This window comes from Pomacea canaliculata, linkage group LG11 (genome assembly GCF_003073045.1).
Source record: "Pomacea canaliculata isolate SZHN2017 linkage group LG11, ASM307304v1, whole genome shotgun sequence".
Lineage (NCBI taxonomy): Eukaryota > Metazoa > Mollusca > Gastropoda > Architaenioglossa > Ampullariidae > Pomacea > Pomacea canaliculata.
Genome location: NC_037600.1, coordinates 12,918,312 through 12,941,682, shown reverse-complemented (window position 1 = coordinate 12,941,682; position 23,371 = coordinate 12,918,312). Strand labels below are relative to the sequence as shown.

At 35.2% G+C, this 23,371-nt stretch overlaps 1 protein-coding gene across 4 annotated transcripts; it reads left to right on the top strand.

Annotated features, from left to right (window-relative positions):
• Nucleotides 1-674: 674 nt before the first annotated feature.
• LOC112574768 (signal transducer and activator of transcription 5B-like) lies at nt 675-23,247 on the top strand. 4 transcript variants are annotated; one of them, XM_025256022.1, is made up of 20 exons: nt 675-782; nt 6,169-6,320; nt 7,518-7,680; nt 8,640-8,732; nt 8,876-8,980; nt 9,452-9,521; nt 10,377-10,453; nt 11,313-11,467; nt 12,289-12,459; nt 12,919-13,038; nt 13,714-14,047; nt 14,352-14,447; nt 15,218-15,350; nt 15,767-15,837; nt 16,466-16,593; nt 17,609-17,763; nt 18,027-18,103; nt 18,986-19,067; nt 19,353-19,424; nt 20,227-23,247. In XM_025256022.1, exons 2-20 carry the CDS (start codon nt 6,187-6,189, stop codon nt 20,232-20,234), a joined length of 2,244 nt encoding a protein of 747 aa, XP_025111807.1. In that variant the 5' UTR covers nt 675-782; nt 6,169-6,186; the 3' UTR covers nt 20,235-23,247. The 4 variants fall into 4 exon arrangements, with proteins under 4 accessions (XP_025111807.1, XP_025111806.1, XP_025111805.1 ...); XM_025256021.1 differs by lacking the exon at nt 675-782 and adding an exon at nt 828-1,021; XM_025256020.1 differs by lacking the exon at nt 675-782 and adding an exon at nt 2,872-3,987.
• Nucleotides 23,248-23,371: the final 124 nt, after the last annotated feature.

The following is a 23,371-nucleotide window of genomic DNA, read 5'->3' as shown; positions in this document are numbered from 1 at the left end:
TCAAATGTACTTTAAATTCTGTGTGCACGTGTATAGCAAATTAATAACAGTGGGAGTAAGGTAACCGGCAAACCCACACTTCTTCTTTACTTCAATATCCAAACTTAAAAACACACAATACTCATTTTCATAGATTGTAGCGGTAGCACCGAATCGAATTGGATTAACAGCGACTCGGAGGTGAGCTCTCCTCTACGCATGCTTTGATGACGTCACGTAGAAACGGCTCAGCAGGAGCAATCATTGTCCAATATTATTTATTACAAAAATGATAGACAATTAATTAAGAAGATGACATTTACAACAAGTAAACATCTATTTACCTGATCATAGAACTTTGTGAATCTAGCTATACTCGATCAAATACTGATCACGTACGTACTCCAAAAAAGACTTCCGGAATTCCCGCATGTGGGCGAATGTTTTCGTGCGTCCTTCTGTCACTCTAGGGAAACCCTCATTCCTCGGGAAACCTTGTCGGTTGGGAATCTCGTGGGGTGCATTTAGGGTTCGTGAAACAAAAATAATTACCAATCGATAAGTTTATATGCATAATATTTAATAAAAACAAATAAAGTTAATTATTTGATTACTAAAACATAAACTTTTGCAAAATATCTTAAAATGTTTTTTAAAGAAATAGAAATATCCCCTAAAAGTCCCTCGGCGCTTTTTTTTCATTTTCAAAGACTGCCTGAGTCACGTCGAGTTCCTGGAAGTTAATAGGCTACGAGTTCGTCGTCTGCGATACATTTCGCTCCAGTCTGAGACCCTCTCGTGAGGTAAGTCTGTAGACGAGGCAATATGCATGTTTGCTTGCATGTCCCGTGTTATAGTAGTACAAACGCACGGTTTTAAACAATTTATTTACTTGGAAGTTTCACTCTGTGCTGCAGGTAGTTTCAGTTTCATTTTAGTTCTTGAAACATTTAGCGGAGTGCCTTGATTGTATTGTTACTTTTCCGAGATGTAGTGTCAGTTTCCGTTGGCGGAAGGTGCATTTATGGATGTAGTTAATCAGGTAAGTGTTCAGTCTGCGATTATGTTTGCGAGTGTGATCACCTTATGCTATGTTTAGTTATCGTATTCTGATGAACAAAGTACAGTACTTTATCACAACACTACGTTTGATAAATTCTCCCAGTGTCACATTTATTTACACTTTGATGTTTTCGTGTATGCAGTGTTATTAATCTAGAAAATGTGAATAGTTAAATATTCTCAGTGGACAAGAAAGGTTGTAATTTGCTGTTTTGTCATCTTTATCATTATCTATGTGCATGTTTATCGATGTGGTGTACAGTGTGTATGAATGTTTATGTGTTCATGAAGGTGCATTGGATGTCTTACCGGAAGAAAAGGTGTGTGCTCGCATTCCTGTGTGTATGTACAGTTCTTTGAATGCAGCTGGTGCTGGTTCAGGCGCCCTGTAAATGTGGTTATTAAATATATCATCACAAATATTATTTTATACTTGTAAATTACTCAACTTTCCAAAGTTGTTTAAATAGCAGTTGATAGTAATATGGCAGATTAGTGGTGTTGTAAGCTGTTATATGCATTTTGAAATTTTGGTACATGTGGAATTCATTTTCAGTGTTCTAAAATTCATTTGAACTTACATTATCTGACCTGCATCAGTTGTTATGTCTAAAGCACAGTTTTAATTATATCAACGAGGGTGTAGTCAACATTTCTTTAAACTTTCATGATGTAACAGGTTTTATGACAAAGCCAGTTTTTCACATTATTAAAAGTTTTCCCACACACCTTCTGTCATATACATATCCAGTTTTATAGGAATAATTATATGTGCCACATGAAAATATGTGTGTGGAGCTATATATGCATATACCTGGTACAGCATGTGCAAGAATATGCATCTATACAGTACTTCCATGGTACAAATGAAAACTATAATGCAAAATATTGTTCTATTCTACATTCTGCCAATTTCAAGAACTTCATTTTGCCAAGTCTTTTATTAATCATAATCTACTTAAAACAATAATAATTCAGTATATGCTTTACATGACTGAAGTGCATTTGTGCAATATCATTCTCTATATGCTTTACATGTGTGAAGTACATTTGTTCAATAGCATTCATTATATCACAAAAGCATTCAGTATATCCCTTACACAAATGAAGCACATTTCTTTTATATGCCTTTCTCTTATCATGTTGTGCGCAAACATTTTTTTTTTTTTTATCAACCCTACCCAAACAGTTGTATCATCCACCCCCAACTGACCCGAATTATCTGCAAATGGGGTCATTGTGCACCGATTGTTAGAAGTAAAACACCATTACATAGAACAGGATGCAGGCTGCCTTAAACATAACCATAAAGGGCCCACGCTTGTTTGGGTTTGATGGGTGTCCTGGTGAGTGATGTTGAATATGGAAGCACCAACCTTGTTAACAAGTAACATCTATCAAAGAAGATTGTGTGCAGCTAAGGGGAACTCAATATAATTTTTCTTTATAATCATTATTGTCTTTATTTGTTTTACTATTGATTTTCTTTTACATTATGTTACTGAGAGGTACCACATGCTTACTTTATTGATGATTACTTGCATTATTACCATTTTAATTTGGTATTAAGTTTTGAATTTGGTACCATATATGCTTTAATATGATTACTTTGTATTAGTACAATTTTTATACTCCATTTATATTAAAGCAGTGCTAAATGTATGCAGTAATGCTGATTTATGGCTGTTCTTTATAAATATTTTTTCTTGTGTGAGTTCCTCTGTATCAAAATCAAAAGGCAGAATAATATTTTAATAAGAAAAGCACTAGAAGGAGAATTTGGTCCAAATGGACTAAAGATTGATCTAGTGGGGTACAATTTTTTTTGTTCTTTTGCCAGGTAAAAAGGGAGATAATATTTTCCAAAATCTGGGAAATGGTCCCCTTCCATTCTCAATATATGCATCTACAAATATCATGCACAGAAAAAGATATAGTGCCATTTTTGTCCACAAGTATGCCTAATTAATGTATGATCCCAGCTCTCCCATTGGCTATAGCTGACAACAGAAATGTACCCATGTACAGTCTTTCTGTGCATGGTGCTGTTTGTAGAATGGTATCTGAAGAATGGACAGTGATTCCCCAAATTTGGAAAAAAAATAGTATTTTGCACTGTATTAAAAGAAGGATGCAGGAACCTTCCCTGACATTTAAACATTTCAACTGCAGAGAAACAAATAAAAGTGAGAATTGTTGGTTTAAATACAAAGCAGTATAATACATATAACAATCCAATGAATCTAGTTGTCATTAAGGGTAATAATGGTGCTTATACATTAATACATATAAATGAAATAACTATAGTTTGGAAAGTTTGCGTGAAAACATATAATTTAAAAAAGACACTGCATTCATATTACATTTCCTGTGTTTATAAGATATTTCAGAAGTAGTAAATCAAATGTTGTGGTGCAATTGTTGAAGAATCTTTTGAATTACTTTATATGTGTCTTTTGTAACGACAATCAGAGGTCCAAGAAAGTGAGAGAGAGAGAGGGGAAATGTTATCTGCTTTCAAATAGTCTCCCATGTCAGGAAGTGAAACGTAATAGGTCCACAAGTGGAGAGTACACCATATCAGGGGCAGTCAGGGAATACCAGTTTCCAGAAACAAGGTTCAGATGTACTGCATTATACACCTATGCAGGTTCACATTCAGTCTCAGATTGCTTGCTAACACTGATCGCACAAGTCTTTAGCTTTTGAGATTTGCTACTCTTTCTTTTACATGGATGTTAAATTTACATATTTTCTTACATAGATATAAATAGACAACCAATCAGAGATGAAGAAAGACAGTCACATTGAAACAGCACAGACTATAAATAAGGAACCCACGCTGTTGTTCAATAGTGTTGTTGGTCCTTTTGAAGGAAGTAGATTGCTGTTGGCAGCTTGTAGTATGTTTTGATAGTGTGTAGTTGTGCAAAACACCAATAAAAGGTACATATTTCTTGTTAGTCACCATTTACAAGTGCGAAAGTCTTTGTTATGCTATTTGCTTGGCATGATATGCTCTTTGTAATTATGATTAGCTGATGACATGATTAATTTGCATGGCACACTTTATGTTGTTTCATTATTATTATGCTGCTGTTTATGCATTCCCCGAAGCCTGTATTCTGCTCACTTCAGATCGACACAACAATGCCCATTTTTTTAAGCAAGCGTTTGTACATGATCTGGAATAGATATATCACTTTCTTTGTGTACATTGCAAGCTTGTGTGTGTGTGTGCATGTGCATCTTCTAATGCACATATTTGATCTCTGTGTGCATGTACCTCAGTGCAAAGCATATGAACCCAAAAATATATGTTGTGTTAATTTTTAAATAAATATTTTTTTAACCTTGAGTATTATGAATAAATTTCACATACGATACTTTTTATACTTTTTCTGTTTAATGCTTATTATTATAAATAGTCAGCTGAAGCTGTATGAATTGTCATTAATAGTGTGCTCTTATCAACAAAGTATCATTGGTATTTAGGACCATTAAAATACATATTAGCATTTGACCACTTCAAGAATGTTAAAGGCTTACAAATCTTATGTCAACTGAGAATAGGAACACAAAATGCTATGGCCTTCCTCTTTTGAATCATATCTGTGGCATTTATAATAGTCTGGCTTTTGAATACAGTTGCAGTTATGGCAAGCATTTGTGTAGCATTATCCTCATGACCAAAGCTGGGCTGAATACAGATTGCTGATCAAAGGGCTTGGGGAAATATGCTTTTGTCAGTAGTTGTTAAAAAAAAAAGAAGGTAATGGGTCATATTACTGAACTTGTCTGGTGCACATGCACTTGTATATTTAAACAGCTGGGGTACTCTGCAAGATCCTGTGAAAGATGAATATTTTGTGATGTTGCTAGTGGTCTGTAGCAAATTGTGATTGAATGTCTATGTGTGGGCTTATTTGTGCATTTAACATGTCATTGAATGTGAGGTTATTATAACCAGCCTAAAGGATTTCCTTGAGAACTGTAAGAGCTAGTGCAGGGTCAAGTGAAACCTGATCCATGTCAGATAAGGGTCTAAGTATTTGTGCGTGAGTTTTTCAAGTGAGTGTGTATGCATTAGAGGATGCATGCATGTTTGTGTGTATGTGTGCATAGAGACTAAATTCATTGTTTCTAAATTCAAGTAGATATATGCAAAAATACAGTGCACATGCATGTCTGTGTATGTGCAAGTATTCTGTTTTTAACGGTCACTTGTTTTGTGTATGCATTTTGTCCATTTGCAGACAAAAGTAATGATTTGACATCTCTTTCTCAAACAACCACATCCATGCTTACAAACTGGATGTGCCTACATTCATGCATGCACATTCATGACTCAGATACCCATCTGTGTATGCATTGCATTCATGCATGCATGTGCAAGCAATTACACTCTAATGATAGGAATATCCTTGAATGCCAAAATCAGTGCCTGTGCATGCAAGAAAAATGTGTCACTCGCTTTAATGTCCACATTGTTGAGTTTTTCAGTTTTGTATGCTTATTTTCAAACAGTTTTAATAACTTCAGAAGCGTGAAAGATGATTCATCACATGTAGCATATTTTGAGCCAAAGGTTGCAGGATGTAGGCTAACGGAAGTGGACGAATATTGAATGTTAATACCATTACAAGTTTTACATGAAACGTGCATTATAGAGAGTGTGTGCATGCATGCATGTGCACATACATTTATGCACTTACAATATGCACTACAATGTTTCTCGTTATGTGCAGATGTGTATAATTTTTTCACTATATGTTCTTAAAGAATAGTATGTATATACATGTTGCTATAAGCATGCATTGATATGCATGTGTATATAATGCATTGATATGCATGTGTATATACAGATGTTCCTGTGTTTTCCATGCATACATGTACATTTGATTGATTTCTAGATGAAACAAATGTTAGCACATCTTTAATAAAATAATTTAGTGTAGGTAGCATTTGAGTTTAATTATCCAACCTTTGTCTACCTGTGTTGGATGGGATAAATTTGACAAAGAGAAAAATGAGTTTAAATGCACAGTGAAAGTTTTTTTTAGGGGGAAGGGGCAGCCAGGGGTTTATGATGAACATTATCTTATATTCTTTCTTAATTTTTTTCAGGGCATTTAAGTCAAGGTGATGTCACAATATGGGCAATTGAACAAGCTGCTTAAGGAGCACAATGAGTTTCGAGACGATGCAGCAGCATTTTATAATTCTATCCAGATCATCATTCGCAGTAAACTAGATCACTGGATTGAAAAGCAAAACTGGTTGGTTTGACAAAGTGCATTAATGTTCAGTAATTTTAGCCGTTTACTTTTGATTTGATGAGTGATTAGCGTGGAACAGCTATGCAACTGTTTTGGTCAACCACTGTGTAGTTGAATCTGCTATATAAGCTACAGTCATAGCTGCAATTAAAACGTCTGCAGCTGTGTGTGGTATTAAGTGATATGTCTGTAGAGCAAGGGTGGGGAACATCCGGCAGACCTGCAAAATCATTTGCTCTAGCCCTCCAAGGGAGTGAACTTACAGCTAGACCAAAGAAAGCGGGCTAATTTTTCAGTTGATAATTTTGCATGGTCAGTGAATAATCTTATAAATATCCAAGTGGCTCTTTATAGAGGACCAGTAAGCCGGACCTGCTGAGGTATCATGAAAGAGAATACTTGGCAGTGATTGGCTAGACCATCTTATTTGTATTAGAAATAAATTTATTTTAAAAATACATATTAAGACAGCTCAGTTTCTGTGTTCATATTACCAAATAATGCTAATGGCTGCACATTATTTAGATTCTTGTATATCTGCACAGCGCTCTCAGAAATCACAAAAGCTGGCTCTGTGCACATACACAATAAACACATTCACTTTTGAAACAATATTGTGTATGCAGACAGAGTGGACTTATTAAAATATTCTTATAAGACTGATTACTTGACTTATTCAAGAAGAAAACAAATTTGACATGTGACTTGAAATATACTTGGTATATATATATATGTGCTGAAATATACTTGGTGTACAACTGTATTAGGAGCTGTCAATTTGCTTCAAATGTCTTCCGAAAGACTGGCCATACCTATTTCTTTTGGAATAAAAAAATACAGTTTACCTCTCGTTTGAATATATTAAATCAATTTTTGCACCTTGTAATGCATATTAAATGGACAGAATTTATCCGATGTAAACAGCTTCTTGTAGCAGGGTGCAACAATGATTTAGCAGGTTGGTTGATATTTTTAGAAGATAAGAGAACTAAGTGAAATTTTGCTAATGTTATTTACATTAATTTTTCAGTGACTTCTTTCTGAACCCTTATCTGCAGAAATGCACTTTTAGTGCTCACTTAATGGCATCTGCATGCCTTCGGTCAAGCAGCTTCATGTTTGCAAGCACATTTGCACTAAACTGCCTAACCTAATTATTTAATGTTGACATACAAATTCTGTATATTTTGCACAAAGGTCTGCTCTACTGAGCGCTGACTCCAGCCTCACAGACTCTGAAGTTAAGGTCAAGGCTAAAGACCTTTTGGAGGAGGCTATCAGACAACTTCAAACAATTGCCCACAGTTCCTCTGAAGACACTGAAACTCTGCTTTTTACGCATGCTGAATCTTCTCTAAGGGTGAATGTTCACATATCTCAGGTCTTCTCTTAACTTTTGTATGTGCGTGTGTGTGAGGTCAGCATGCCTGACAGTATATGCACAAGAGCTTAGCATTGCAGTTGAATGGACTTAAGTTGATCTCTCTGTACATATACTGATGCAAACTGCATGGCTGAGACAAGCTTCTGTTAAATGTTTTCAGTGATGATCTTTCTTTGCATTATTTTTAATTTCTATGAATATTACTACCCCTACTCCCACCAAGCAAAAAAGTCCTAATGATTTCCTCTCCTTGAACAAGTTTAGATAGCTTGAGGATATAATTTACTTTCAAGTGCCAGCATTTAGAATTATTAAATAAAAATTTATATTTGCTTTGCTGTCTTTTCCAATAAGAACTTGTTAAAATGTACTTTATTTTTTAAATCTGTCCAGGTATGGGTATGTGTTAAGTGACCATTTGACTGCGCAATAACTTCTGCTCAGAAAAGATTAATAGATAGTAATATGATGCCGCTGATCTGAGCAAGAAGACTAAATTTAAAATCAGTTATTGTTTCTAGAAATGGTGGTTTGTGATCTCTAGCTGATGATATTAACTCCATTATGTGTTGATACTGCAAGAATGTTTATAGAGAGCTACTTCCAAGCTTTTCAAGAATGCACAGCCTGTCAGACACCCACAATGCTATGAATATAGGGGAAAATTATTTTGTTATTATTGGATGAATTTTCTGTGACTAATTAGTAGTCAAACTAGCATGCTGTTCTTTTTTTAATTAATTTTAATCAAGCCATCAGGTTACATTCTTCTTTTGACAAAACAACTATTGTCAGTGATGTGCAGTATACGTTATCAAATTTATGCATAAACATAGGAATATAAGATTCATGCACAAGCACTAATGCATGCCAGGAATTTTTCTTTGATAAAGTGAAAAAAAAAAAGCTTTTTTTAGCACACTTTGTTTCTACAGAACGCATACTGCTGTGATCCTCTACAATTTGTGAAAGACGTTGATACATGCCTTCGTAAGGAGCGTGACCTTTTAGCAAGGATGTCTCAGCAGGTAATTAAACCAAGCATAAAATAAATATGGAGATAAGGGTATCTTTTAATCTCTCTGTCTATGTGTGTGCATGAGAAAGAAAACAATAAGGTAAACTGGCTTTGAAGCTGAAGTGTGCGTTAATTTATTTTTCCTGCTTTCAGATTCACCATTTGAATCAGGCAAGAACTCCAACAGCTCAGATGCAAACTAATCATTCTGAAGACCAGCTGAAAATTGCTTTTGAGCATATTAAGGATGAAGCTGAGGTAACAAGGTCATTTGTTCATTTGTTACTAAGCTGTTTGTTTAACTGGCTAACAAGCCTAATATTTTTGCACTGCTTTCAGTTTTGATTTATGTGCATGTACATGTATAATTTTTTTAAGGGTCTAATTGCAACGAGCACAAAATAATCCAAGCTTCTTTTAAACCTTGTGAGTCAAAAATGTATGAAAATCTAAAATAAAGAAGTCAAGTAAATTGATATTGAAGTATTTTACAAATTATGAAAGATCAGTTATGATGTTACAAAGCGTTTTATGCAGAATATTTTTTAAAGAGTAGTTAAAATACATGCATTTCAGTAAACACATCATTTAAATGCAATCACCGAGAGATTTTTTAAATGCAAACATTTCTGGCTATTTAGATTAGCTTCCAACGGTTAATTACAGATCAAGGTAGATAATAGACCAACTGTCATAGAAATTTTTAATGTCAGCTATCTTCTCTTTTAGGGGGCTTTCAAGGCCCTAGAGTGGGCAGACCAGATTTTGTCTATGTGGAAGACAGACATTGAAAATCAGAGTAAGTGGCATGTGTGTATTATCTGCGACAGGCTACAGGGATTTCAGTTTGTTTGATACATAGTTGCCAAGACCAACGAGTTTGTGATAATCGAAACTGCTCATGATATACCATCATTCCTATGTCATCAGTTTAAGTATATTTTATTCTTTAAGGAGAGTATTGGTCTATAAATTTCTTACCACTTTTCTTATTGGTTTAAATAGTGATGTTATAAATACAAAAGTCACCTAAAAGTAGCCAACCTCCAATAATACGGACCACTTTTAAGTGACCACCCTGTACTTAGAGAACAACACCTTAATAAATTTGCTTCTCATGTTTATTATGTATGTAGGAGACTTGGATTACAAAAATGATATCTTCTTCTAAAGGATTGCTAGATCATTCTAAAACACTTTCACTTTATAAAAATAGAAGTATTCAATATTCACACTTTCTGTTTATGTGAAGTTCTTACATTTTAAGGTAAGACTTTATTTATCAGTTAGATGCAACTCTATATGGAAACAAAAAAAAACAAAAACACAAGACCACAACACATGCGTATTGACTCAACCAGATAGACTGATAATGATACAATCATGGTTCAGGCTTAATGTGTTTGTAGGAAGTGGGTGGAATAAAAGCGGGCATGGATAAACTAGCAAACCTCTCATAAGTACTAATCTCAAGCCCTAAAGGGAGACAACACCATCCCAGAAAGTGTTTAGACTGATAAATTCCCATGTGCATGAGCATTGACATTAACAGGAACAAGCAAATTTTCTTTTTAAATCTTAACCCACACAGCTAATGCAGTGAACTACCAACTACTGTGTATGTGCTGCAGTTCTTCTTTTTAAATATTTACAGGCTTGGTGGAGAGGGATGTGTTGGGAACGGGGCAAGTCCTTCAGGCCCCTTATGAAGCTTTTCATAAACTGAAAACTGTAAGTTTGGGGACATTTTCAAACCAACATATAAAGTGCCATTAAAAATTTGTAGTTTGACATTTTGAAAACACCACTTTCCTAGAACCTGTTACACAGAGAATACATTAAAATAGAATAAAAATGACCTAGTTGCTTGGTCTCCATTCAAGTGAGACAACTTACAGAACCAGTTAGAGTAGAGGGTAAAGCAGAAATAAAAACTGGAATTTTTACATGCAGCTTCAGTAATCTGTCTTGAAAACAGACATTTCCATAAAATGATGTAAGTGATTTTCTTGTTGCGTGTCATGATCAAATTTCTGTTCTTGAAAATTTAAAAAGAAAGTTCTTGAAGCTGCATAGGCTAATGTAGATTTCAGTATTTGCAGGAACATGCTCTGTTTATTTTATCATAAAGACTTATTTAATAGTGTCTGGTGGTATCAGATATGAAAGTTTAAGAAAGTCTGCTTATAGCAGTATCAGGCACATAATTAAAAATCAAGTCAATGAGACTGTCTCTTAATGATTGCTATTTATCATCATAATCTTTGTTTAGCTACTTTTATTTCTTTTCATGACTCTTGCCAGCTATCATTGACTGTAATCATTGATGTTTGTTTTGATTTCATTTTTTTTAAAAAAAAGGAAATCATACATAGATGACTAGATATGCTTTTTTCTTATCTCCATGACAAATGTGCCTAAACAAAGCTAAAGTTTAAACCAAACCTTGGTTGACTAAGAAAGTGTTTTAATCTTCTTAATGTTCTAATTATTTATGATGCTTTATTATTTGTAAGGGAGGTATCTGTGGCAACCAGTCTATGGAACTGTTCACCTTTACCTCTTTCTTAAAATAATGTACTTTGATCAGGGTCTGATGAAAAAACTGGAGAATGCCATCGGTAGATTTTATAATGAGCTGCCAAATCTTGAACCTTACATTTTACGGTGGAAGAATCATCAGCTGTACCAGGAGCTATGCAGGCGTCCAGAGCAAAATGATGATGTCAGTGATGTTGAACCCTTGTAAGTTTTCAATTTTATTTTATTTACTTTTAAAACAATGTACTCTTCAACAAAATATTTTAAGTAATTCAAAAAAATACTTGGAGTGAATCATTTATTTATATCCCCATTGTTGATCACTGTCAGAAGATTATTGATATGTGTTTAGCATAGTCTTGTCCGTTAGCTGATTCTTGTGTTCTTTGTTGTGTGGTTGACTGTTGGTTCATTTGTAGTCTTTTGTGCACAGCACATTGAGCTTGCCTCCACTTGGGGAAGTGTGCTTTGCAAAGTTTCAAATGCTAAGAGCATTCTTCTTACGAGCATGATTATGAGCTCTACAAAGCACACATTTATTATTATTAAAAAAAATTTTGTTCTTTGAATATCTCACTATTCAGTAGCAATGCATAACATCTACACCCAGCTTTTTTTTTCAATCCATCAAACAACCATCTGCTATATTTCTATCCCGTATTGTGGAAAGTATCATGAAAATTTTGATAGCAAAATACTGAATGAAAAAGCAAGCATTTTGTTGAAAGAGCATATATATAGTTTTCAAGATATAATGACACATGTCTAGTGTTTAAAATTAGGACACTCTTTTCCTGTCACAAAATCACCTATTGATTAGTCAACAACTTTGAGCTTAGTTTCATGTCCAGTTAGCCTGCAAACCATTGACCATATTTGAAGACACCATGGGGCTACTGTTTTCTTGTGTTTTTGACCCCTGATCTGAAACATGGCAAATGTTGCACCTATTGTGTCATTGCAGTTAAGGGAGTTAGCTGCTACTTATTCTTAATACAATGGCCTCAATATTTTTTCCTCCCCAGATGTGTGACGGCATTTACCATCTTGAGCAGCTTGTTCCAATGTGTGGTGGATGCAAGATTTCAAAAAGTAAATTCTGTAATGGAGCATTTGCCTGGATCCTTGCCTCGGCCATCTGCACTCCTGAGCTTGGAGGTGATGCTGAAACGCTGCATGGAGAAGCTGATTAAAATGTGAGTAGATAAAGAAGAATTCTTATAAATTATTTAAATTAAAACTTGCTTTTAAATAGGAATTTACGTTAAGCAAGAACTTTTTACAGTATCTTGCACTGAACAGGTATGAGAAGGGGTAAAAAAAAACTTGGCCTTTAACCAGTCTTACCTTTTCATGTATTTACACTCTACAGTGATCTTTGTTAGCAGCTGATCTTTTTTCTTGCTGTTCTTAATGTAGCTAACCACAGCGCTGCTGCAGGATGACATAAGTTTTCCTTGCTGCTTACATTATTTATAGTGCTCAAGCCATTAAACAAAAATCTTTCAATAAGATGGTGATTGTTTCTTACAGGAATTCTTGTCTTCAGTTACACCTTTGACTTGAGACGTCTCTAGCTCATGATCATGTGAAACTTGTGCTGCGTGCAATATCATGTGTAATGTTGTAACTGAATAAGCTTTTATATGGGACAGGTGTTTGGTAGTCTTTGTTCAACCACCAATCACAATGATAACAGAAAAGGAGAGAGTGGCTGGCAGAGATAGGGACACCAGTGAAGTCAACTACAGCAAAAAGTTTAACACTTCTGTTGGGTGAGGTCTTATAAATTATGCACATCTTGATTGTCATTAAAAGTGAACAGCAGTTTCCACCCACTATACCCCCAATTTTTTTTAAAAATGTCATTAGCATATCTAACACCTTACAACGTTTGAACCAAGGACAGTATATAGAATTGACTTGTGGCAAATGAATTATTTGTATAAACTTTTAGGACAAGGCCTTAGTGACTAAACTACTAGTATCAACAAAAAGAGAAAGATTGTGCTCTCATGCTAACAGACTCATGAAATCTCAAGCTGTATAGTCTGTTCTGCTTATTGGCTGCAAGCTGCATAGAGTGATGATTGGTGACCTTTGCTAAAAAAAAAAAAAAATAACTAAGAAACTTAGCATCAAACTTATGCATGTAGTTCCTATTAACTCCCAATGCTAGCATTCAAAAGGCTGAAAGACTACCGGTAGTCTAGCATGGTCTATGATATGAACATTTTAGGTGAAATTAAAATAATAACTGGCAGAATGGTTGGACTTTGCCTTTCATACCTTTCCAATGACATACTTTAGACACAGTAAACCACTCACTCTAAGGAGACATAAAATGTCATAAATACTAAATGCTTCAATGGTACATTCCCATGTTTCCGGAGAAACCATTATTTGATGTAAGCATGCTGATTTTTTAATTTTTGAGTGAATTTTTACAGACTACTCGGAGGCAGTAGCCTTGAAGGAGTTTTGGAGATCGTAGAAGTGAACATAATCCTGATGTTCAGAGAAGACATTGCTGCACACTTAAAAGGCGAAACTAACAGAAACTCCTCAGTATTCAACATTCATAACGATAAAGTGGCAAACAGAAGAAGCACAGATCGTAGGAATTCTGACTGCGAGCAGAAATGCTGCATGAAGGTGTATGAAGGGGTGCGTGTTGAGAACTTCAGCCGAAGGGAGCAGAAGAATGTGTACAAGCAGATCTGCCATGCAATATATGATGTTGTGTTTGAGAGTTCACAGACTAGCTGGAGGTTTGAAGCAAGGGTAAGCTGCTAAAGGCATATAGGGCCACTGCCCTTTCCAGCCCATGTGGTGCTGCTGATGCTAGTGGTTTGGTTAGAATGCTTGGATAATTTATTTTGTGATAAACTAGAAGTTCTTATATAACTTTCACAGCAGATCAAATAACAGTAAATTTAAGCTGGCTATTCTGCCTTTAATGATAATGTTTTTATACCTATGAATTAGGAGATTGATTTGTTGTGGTAAGATTTTAATAATTTTCTTATGTTCCATACCTGAAAACAATTTTGTAGAAGGAGAACAAATCTTTGTTGATTCTCTGCAGACTTTGTCTTTGCCGATCATTGTTCGTACTGGTGCCAATCAAGCTTCAGAACACAAGGGAGCACAACTGTGGTACGGGTTCAGTGCACACAATGTGGTATGTGCAGAAGTTCCATTTTGTTTGTGGAGACGGCATGCTGAACTTTAGAAGTCATTCATTTTTCTCATGAAGTTAAATTAAAGGTTGTTTAAAACTGTAAATTAAAGAAAATATGAGTGCAATTTTTAGTGCAGCTGGTGGGCATTGAACTGGCCTTCAGCCTCCTTTGCCAGAAATTTAATCACTTGGCTGTTGGCTTCCCTTATGGTGTCCTCATGAAATTACACTTAGTATAAACAGATTTAAACGAGCTGGCCTGGGCATATAAACAGTTGTGTCAGCGAAGTTTTGAGATTTACCAAAATACACACATCCCAGTATATGTACCTTGTAGATTTTCTTCTTGCTACGAGTTTTAAATTTGTCTTCTTTATAAAAGTGATGAGCCTAGCTTTGGTCTGGGGTATATGGCTCACCAGATCTTATTATTATTAATGTTTATTGGTCAGCAATATGTTTGGTTGATAACTGTAGGAATCCATATTCTTTCCTTACCCTTCCAGAAAGGTTAAATCTCTCAGAAATTATAATTCACTGGTTTCTTGTGAAGAATGTTATTATAGCATTATATCTCATCTAACTTATCAATAAAATGCTTGCATGTGCATGCATGTGTATGTGTGCATGCATGTGTATTTATTTGTGAGAGAAAAATGTATGTGAGGTAACATTTTAATTGTTATTGCTTCCACACAGAGACACGTGTGCACACTTGTGATTGCTGTTCAGTATTTATTCATTCTATTCTATCCATTCTAAATTTTCAGTATGATGTTCTGAAGCCAGTTGCCTCAGAGTTGTATCTGGATGAGGTTGTGCAAATGATGGATGAACGGATTCGTTTCATAGGAGGCCGTGGTCTGATGGATTATGAAAAGAAGTTTCTTCGTGAAAAATTAGGTATGTCAGTAAATGTGATTATTCCTGGCATTTGTTAAGTATTTTGTCATGACATTATAGTGAGTAGTAAACTGTCATCGAAACATTGGAACTAGCGCTTGTTCCTGCAGAAGAACCTGTCCAGGTTTGATACTTGGCTGTGATAAGTGTCTTTAGACAGCCCTTTTGCTTTAACCCTTATTGAACTAATATCCTCTGGAAGACACCTGTCCATTGTCCTTCATTGTAAAACTCCAAAAAGTACATCATTCAAGGCTCTTGAGTTATGTATACCTTGATTAGATGTATGTGTATATGTTCATACACATCCATCTCTCACTCATACATACAAGAATGGGTTCTTAGAAGTCTTAATCCAGAAATAAGAAATAATGGCGTGTACATAAAGTGATGTCATTGTCATTGCATTTATTCAGGATGTGCTGCAAAATCAGGAAAATCAAGCAGAGAACCAAGAGACAAGATCACCCTTGATGCATTTATCAAGGTAAAGCGTTAACATTTATTCACATCAGTATAAACATTTCTTATGAATTTCCACCCCATCTATGCTAAACTGCAGTTTATTGCTTATTATGTCAAGTATCCATCCCCCCCAAGAGCGGTCCGTTGGCGTAACGGTTAGCGCCTGTCACCAATACAGTGAAGGTTGGCTGCCCAGAGTTCATTTCTCGTCTCTGGCACGATGTTCTTTCTCTGCACGTGACATCTGTTTACAGGGCTGGCTGCTTGCCGTAATATAGCCTCAGTTGCTGGCACGGTGTTAAACACCAATTCCCCCCCCCCAGCCCCCAAAGCATTCACATTATGACTATTGTAATTATGATTATTATTTTAGTAAACAAATTTAAGACTAGTAAGTAACAAGAAGATATACAAAGTACATTATGACTGCTATAATTACAGTTATGATTTTTATTTGATATTTAAATGATAATTGTAATTATAGCAGTCACAATTTGATCTCTTTTTCTGTTAATCTATTGCATTTAACTTTGATCATTTCAACTTCTATGAATGTATATAGCAACAATGGAATGATGCTAGAAGTCATTTGTGTATGCTTTTACCGTGATGGATTGTGCTCCATATTCGATTGTGATTACAAACAATAGGAAAAGGTGCAGCTTGCATCACATCCTGGAGGGCCAGTCGACACAGTAACATCCTTTTCTCTCTGGCGCTGGTTTCACTGTATTGTTAACCTTCTTGAAGGAGAACTGAAGAATCCATGGAAGGATGGGTAAGGAGCATATTTTTTTCTTTTTTTTCTTAGACCATGCCTAAACCTTTACATGTCTACATTTCATGTTATTGTTGTGATACATTTTTTGTAAGATACTCTAGAACATTATTGTGTTGTAATTAATCTTGTAATTAACCAAATTTAGTCATTTCATGTGGCAGGATTAAAGGTTTATGCAGATAAATGTAATGAAACTTTAGAAATTTCAGAAGTTTCACGAAAGAGTAGTAATAAAACATTAAGGGGGGTCGCAGCCACTTACGTAAGAGCAGTCATCGCTTCAGGGGTATGTTCGTTAATTAAAAGACCGCTTACGTCAAGACGGACACATAACGTAAGGTCATGAATTATGAGAGATACTAGTGGTCGCCACTGACCTCACAGCGGTCAAAATACACCCCTTAATTAAGACTCAGAGAAGGACAATATTGCCACATGCGAGATACAGTCGTGAATAGAAAGCCAGACAGTTGGGCGCCGGAATTATGCACCGTGTTACTAGTAAGGTGGAAACCCAGAGGCTAGGGGACTGTGTCTCACACTAGCAGTTATGCGTGATTGATCATAGTGGTATGTCTGGATTAAGGAGCATTAAGGAGTAGGTTAACAGGACACCCTAGATAACTAGCCAAGATAGGGAATTAGTTCATTTGCATATTCTTTTTATTTCTTCATTGTTTTGTAAGCTCTTGGCAGTTTGTTTCTTGGGACTTCATAAGTATTTTTCACTTTCACTAAAATTGCATTATGTTGTTTGTTGGGGTGTGCGCGGGGGCTCGAGTCGGTAATTAGCGTTACGTAGGAATTTAGTGAAAGTGCATTGCAGACATGATTATGTCGGCATGGATGGCGGAGCAGTCGAGAGTGTAGTAAAGACCGTACTACAAGGCTCTTCCCACCCCACATGCCTAGACCCCACAGGGTAGATGACAAGAAGGAAAAAGATTGAAGAATATCAAAAGTAAAAATCCTTCAAAATTTTGAGCAGTATTAGTGTTTTAATATTTTACAGTGTCATCTTTGGGTTTGCAAGCCGAGATCAGTGCGATGAAGCTCTTGAAAATAAGACGCCAGGAACTTGCCTGATTCGATTCTCAGAGAGCTGTGTTGAAGGCAATCATGAGAATTCAAAGGGCCGAATTGGTGTTGTTCTGAAGACTGCTGAAGGTAAATATCAAACATTGTCTGAGGAATGAGGTTTAGAGAGAAATTTCCAACGCCTACATTTGGGACAATTACTGTACCATAAATATTTGCATCTTGAACATTTTCTTCAATGTTAGTATTTGTATGAACTCAAAAAAGTCATAGTGGAGCATATAAATAAATCTCTTGGTCTTAAAATGCAGAATTCTCAAAGCGTGTCTAGTAGACGTTAAACATCACTTTTAAAAAAAATTAATTTTACTTTATTTTACTCATTGATTCAGGAGTACACTATGCACCACCCATCTCTTCTGAAAAAATTCAGTCACCTGGGCTGTCAGTGATGATCCGAAACACTATAGTGAGTTTTTTGCCTTGTTGATGATGTACTATTTCCTTTATAAGCATGTTAACTACCATTTTTTTAAAATGAAAGGTTTTTTCAAATCATAAGAGGGAGTGACTTTACAAAACTAAAGTAATGAAAAGAGAATGGTTGATCGCCATCTAAATACCATGACACAGTGGATCACAGTGAACTCTTGACCACATGATTCAGAGTTCTTTACTTTATTTTTGAAGACCAGCCTGAATGGTTTGCTTTTTTTTTTTGCAGATATCGGTAGATTTAGGTGATATAAACCTAACCTGTAAATTGCAGCCTCCAAAATTCATCCATTAAGTAATTATCCTCTACAATTCACACCTGTGATCAACAAGTGCCGATAACAGTGTACTACATCATGCTAGTGCACCATTCACTAGTTCACAAGGTTGCCAGCAGTCAAAACCAATTAGAGAGAATGAGCGACATTATTGGGATGCTGGAAGTCTGCATTTCTTGTGCTTCTGAAAAGCTGCTACTTTAGTACGAGAAATGCAGACTTTCAACGTCCAAATAACCCAAACTATTGCACTGTTTGATGTTGACGGCTGGCAATGTTGCGAATCTTGTACCAATGTGGCATAGTACACTGTTAGCAATGCTTGTTGATCGCATGTGCGAATCGTGTATTTTGCTAGCAGATAATTAACGGATATGGGTTTTGGAGGCTGAAATTAACAGATTAGGTTTATATCGCCTTATATCGTTTATATCTACAGATATCTTTAAAAAAGTGCAAACCATTCAGGTTGGTCTTTAAGTAACATCAGATAATTTATGCAGGCTTTGTATAAGGCAGATTAGCTTCCTTCCATTCACGAGGCTTGCTAATAGGACACAAATGTCACATTGCTACAGGTAAATGAAAGAATACCTGAGATACTTCTTCCAACTATGTGTGCCATTGATGACCTGAGGAAATATGACCCTCCTCAAGAAAGTGAGTGTCTGAGGTTTCAAAAATAAATTTAACGACACATGAAAAGTCATAATTCAACCATCTACAAAAGATTCTAGCTGTTTCTCAGTGATTTGTCTTTTTTAATCTTAGTTTATTTTATTTTAAAATAGTTTTTCTGGTATCAGTTTTTTATATTGAATAACTAGTAATTTGTAAATAACTAATTCTTAAGTAAAATAAGCAATTTGTGGACCTTATTATTAATTTTTGACTATCATGTAGTCAAACCTAAGAATCTAAACATCATCTATCCTGATTTTTTAGATGATGAACCATCTGCTGGAATCATTCGTTATTTGGACTTTTCAATACAAGTTGTGGCAACAAAAAATTGGGGTAAGTTGAGAAGAGCATATCTATCAGTTCTTACTAGCATAGCTATATATGCAAATTATATTTATCAACTATATAATCTTTATAGTGTATATAACATTTTATAATATTTATGTATAAAGAAAGTACACCTTACAGACTTTCTTTTACCTGCGTCTTCTCTGTCATAAGGGTTAAAAAACAATTCTGCTTTCTCATCGTATACCGAGTAAAGTAATTCTGTGGCATGGCATATATGTTTGCTTGGGCAAGTGTGGAAATGAGAGAGTGTGTGTGCACGCATGTGTTTGTGTGAGAGAGGAAGAGCATGTGAAGGGGCAAGTTATCACAGAGAAAGTGTTCAGAAATTAAGAGAAATTTTGTAGCCGATTATTTTTTTTCTATTATTACGTATTGCGTAAAATATATTTATAGATATCATTAAACATTTACCAAACTACAAAAAAAGAATCTCTATGATGTCATGGGTTTGTATCTGAACTTCGACACACCTGACTGTTGGTGGTTTTTTCCTTGTTTCTGCCACCCGCTGTGTATTTGTGTATTCATTCTAAATTGTGTTTGTGAATGTAAAAGTGATATAAGCCTGGTTTCGGGGATATAACATTATATAACCATTTACTGTTACTGTTTTCTGTGTTTTTATTGATGCATCATTAAAGAATTAAAAAGACACATGTATCATTTGTTCCTGTTACTGATTCTTCTCTCTGTTCATCACTTTCTTTGCTTTAAACACTAATTCAGAAATTAGTTCACCTGTGCAGGGATGCAGGGAGTTCACTGAATTTGTTATCATTTCCAGAGAACTGAGTATTTCAAGCCCTCAACACTCTGTTGGGCCAGATTCCCCTCAAGGCAGAAAAATCCTGAAAGGGAAACGACCCAGAGGCAGTAAGACTACTACTGGGGGAGGTAAACAGAAATGTCCACCAGGAAGTCCAGAGTCCCCGACATCATCTGTGGCGTCACCACCTATTTCTTTTCCATGCAGTCCTATCTCTCAGTTTTGCCCCGTGGGAATCGTTCAGAATGTACCCAGTGCACATAACGAATCAAGTCAACTTTCATTTACCAACATCCCAGTCACTGTAATGGAGAGTGATGGCTTTAATTTACAGAATTTACAGTTGCTGGTCGATAATAATGCAGAGACAATGGATGAAAGAGGAGACAGCCCTCTGGATGAGGACATAGCCAGTCTTTTTACACCCGAAATGATTTCAAGCCTTTTAGCCCAGAATGCCTCTGCTTTAGATGATGCTTCAAGTGTGGAATGATCATCTTTATATGCTTTTAAAAACTGAGTTTATTGTGTTAGCATTGTAATAGTTATTTTGATATCTTCACAAATGCTACAACTTCTTTCAGATTTAAATGTAGCAATTTAAGGATGTAGGATAAAGATTCAGGTGACTTCTGGCAGCTACTGCCAGCCTTTTGTAATCACTTAAAAAGTTCAGTCACATTATGGAGTTTATTTAACAAGCAGGCCAGCATGAATATACCTTAAGAAAGTTCTACCTTTAATTAAAATTCCAGGTCATAAGCATGACAAGATCTTTGTTAGGACCACAGACTATTTTTGATGTCCTTGAATACCAAAAGTACAAGATTGGCCTATGTTAAACATGCACGCACACAAAAAAATCAGATACTGTTACCAACTGCCTGGGAAAAAGCAGCTTTGACCCATGTTGATGACAATTGTATGTGCACGTAAAGTAGAACCTGAACTTAAACTACTTCTGCACATGGTCTCAAAGAATGAAGTGTGACAGATGGAAAGTAAATTGTATTTTCCCTGCAAGTTGTCATTAAGTCACATTTCTGATTCCTTGCATTGTTTTGTTGTTAAGGATAAATATTGCTTTCACTACATATTACATAATATGTTCTCAAGTATCTGTTCTATAGATTGCTGTTCTTAACTTGTTGCCTAGTAGTGATTACTGTTTTGTCAACGTGATTACTAAAGGTCATGTGTTGGCTGGCTGAAGTCGATTACTGTACTAAACAAGTTAATCTTGTTTTGTTTGCATAACCAGTTATTTGGCAATTGTTTTGGTGTTCTCCGCTTTATTTGCAATATGAGAGAAATAGTTATATTGTTGTGCTCTCTGGCTCCTAGCGTTCTTGCACAAGTACACTAAACTTGTATATATTGCATCATTCTTGTATATATGTCACACTTGTATCATTGTAGGATTCAAGAAGTGTTCACACTACAAACTGCTCACATTATTGCGGAAATTAGTGAGAGAAAAATTCATCACAATTCTCATGGCTAAGAAGAACATGTTTGTGATTGTTTATATTCCTTTGACAATCTTTTTGCTGTGCTTGAAAATATCCATATACATGCATCAAATTGCAGCATGGCAAAAGTAATGTTAAAGAATTTTTGACACCCATAAAGATACAAGACGTTTAAAACACTAATCTGTGTCTGTTTCGGTATCACTTTTCATAACACCGAAATTGTTTGAAATTTATAGAAATATACTGTATATGTGTCATGATTTTACTTATGATTTGATAGAATTTATATCTTAAACCAAATAAAAATATGGAAGGGATTACAAATAGAAAGGATCTACAAATGGAAGTAAAATCTTCTCGATTTTATCTCTCTTTACTGTGCTCTGGCACACAGGGCTTTAAATCGTTATTGTATAAAATTTACCTTTTATTCTTAGTATTTAGCAGTAGAACTATAAATGTTCTGGAATTTCCTTTCTGGATTAATAAAGTTGTATTGTTTTAATGCATTCTGCATTTAATTGAAATGTTTACCGTCAAAATAATGTGTAGCTTTAATATGCTTTTTTTTAATAGATGTCATGTGTAAATAGTTTAAACTATGAGGATCCTATATATTTGTGACAGTAAGCTGAGACTGCATTTTTTTGTCTCTATTAAATCACTAGACCCGGGTTATTTACTGCAGAATTCTGCTATTATATTAATATGGAGGTACTAAAGGTCACAGAGCAACTGTAGTCGCAATCTGGTCCCAGTTAATCAATGAACTGTAGGATTTCGTTGGGCTTTTTGTTAAATTTGCCAAAGGTGTCAGTGTTTTCCCAGTTACCTCTTAAAATCATCAAAAACGTTTTTTTAACTGAAATATTTTTAAATTGTGCTTGATCTTCATTATGATGATTTACCAAGTTACAAGATCATGATCCAAGTAAATTGTCAATTTTGCTAAACTTGCAGGTAGCATATCATGCAGTAGATAGTAAAGGAATGAATTAAGGGAAGCACTTTTATTAATCTTTATGGCCGTAAATTATATATCCCATTTAGTTATTAATGATCCACTGTGTATGACACCATACTACCCTGATCAATGGCAACAGCATTGACTAGGAGATGAGAATTTTATGATTGTATGGTACAATGGCTGCAAAAGCTAGAGGTCTGTTCTTTCTCAACTTCACTGCCACAACTTTAAAATTATTTAACTATATAGGAGCTGCTTACACTGTCTCAACATTTGTTGTGTCAAGATGAAGGAAAATCCAATTGCCAGAATAATAGTATATTCCATCCATCTTGTTTTGCAATACAGCCTATATCTATATTGTTTAGAAAATATTTTACTAATATGTGATTGTTTCTTTGTCTTTATTGGTTAAGATTTTCAGGGCAAAAAAAAAAAAATTATATAAGAACTGAATTGTTTTATGACTTTTTTTTTATTAATATTCCTGCACTTTTTTTTTTAAACCTTCACAGAGTATGAAGTCATTATTGTTTGGAAATGTTTGCTGGTTGATGTAAACTATTTCTTTCTTTAAATAAAGATTACAGAACTTTAGTAATCGTCGTCTTTTGCTCAATACACTCATATATGATGATGGTGCTATTTGGAAACATTTTCCCCATGTAGATGGAAGTACACTGCACAGAAAAGATTACAGTAAACAAAAACATCAGCAAAT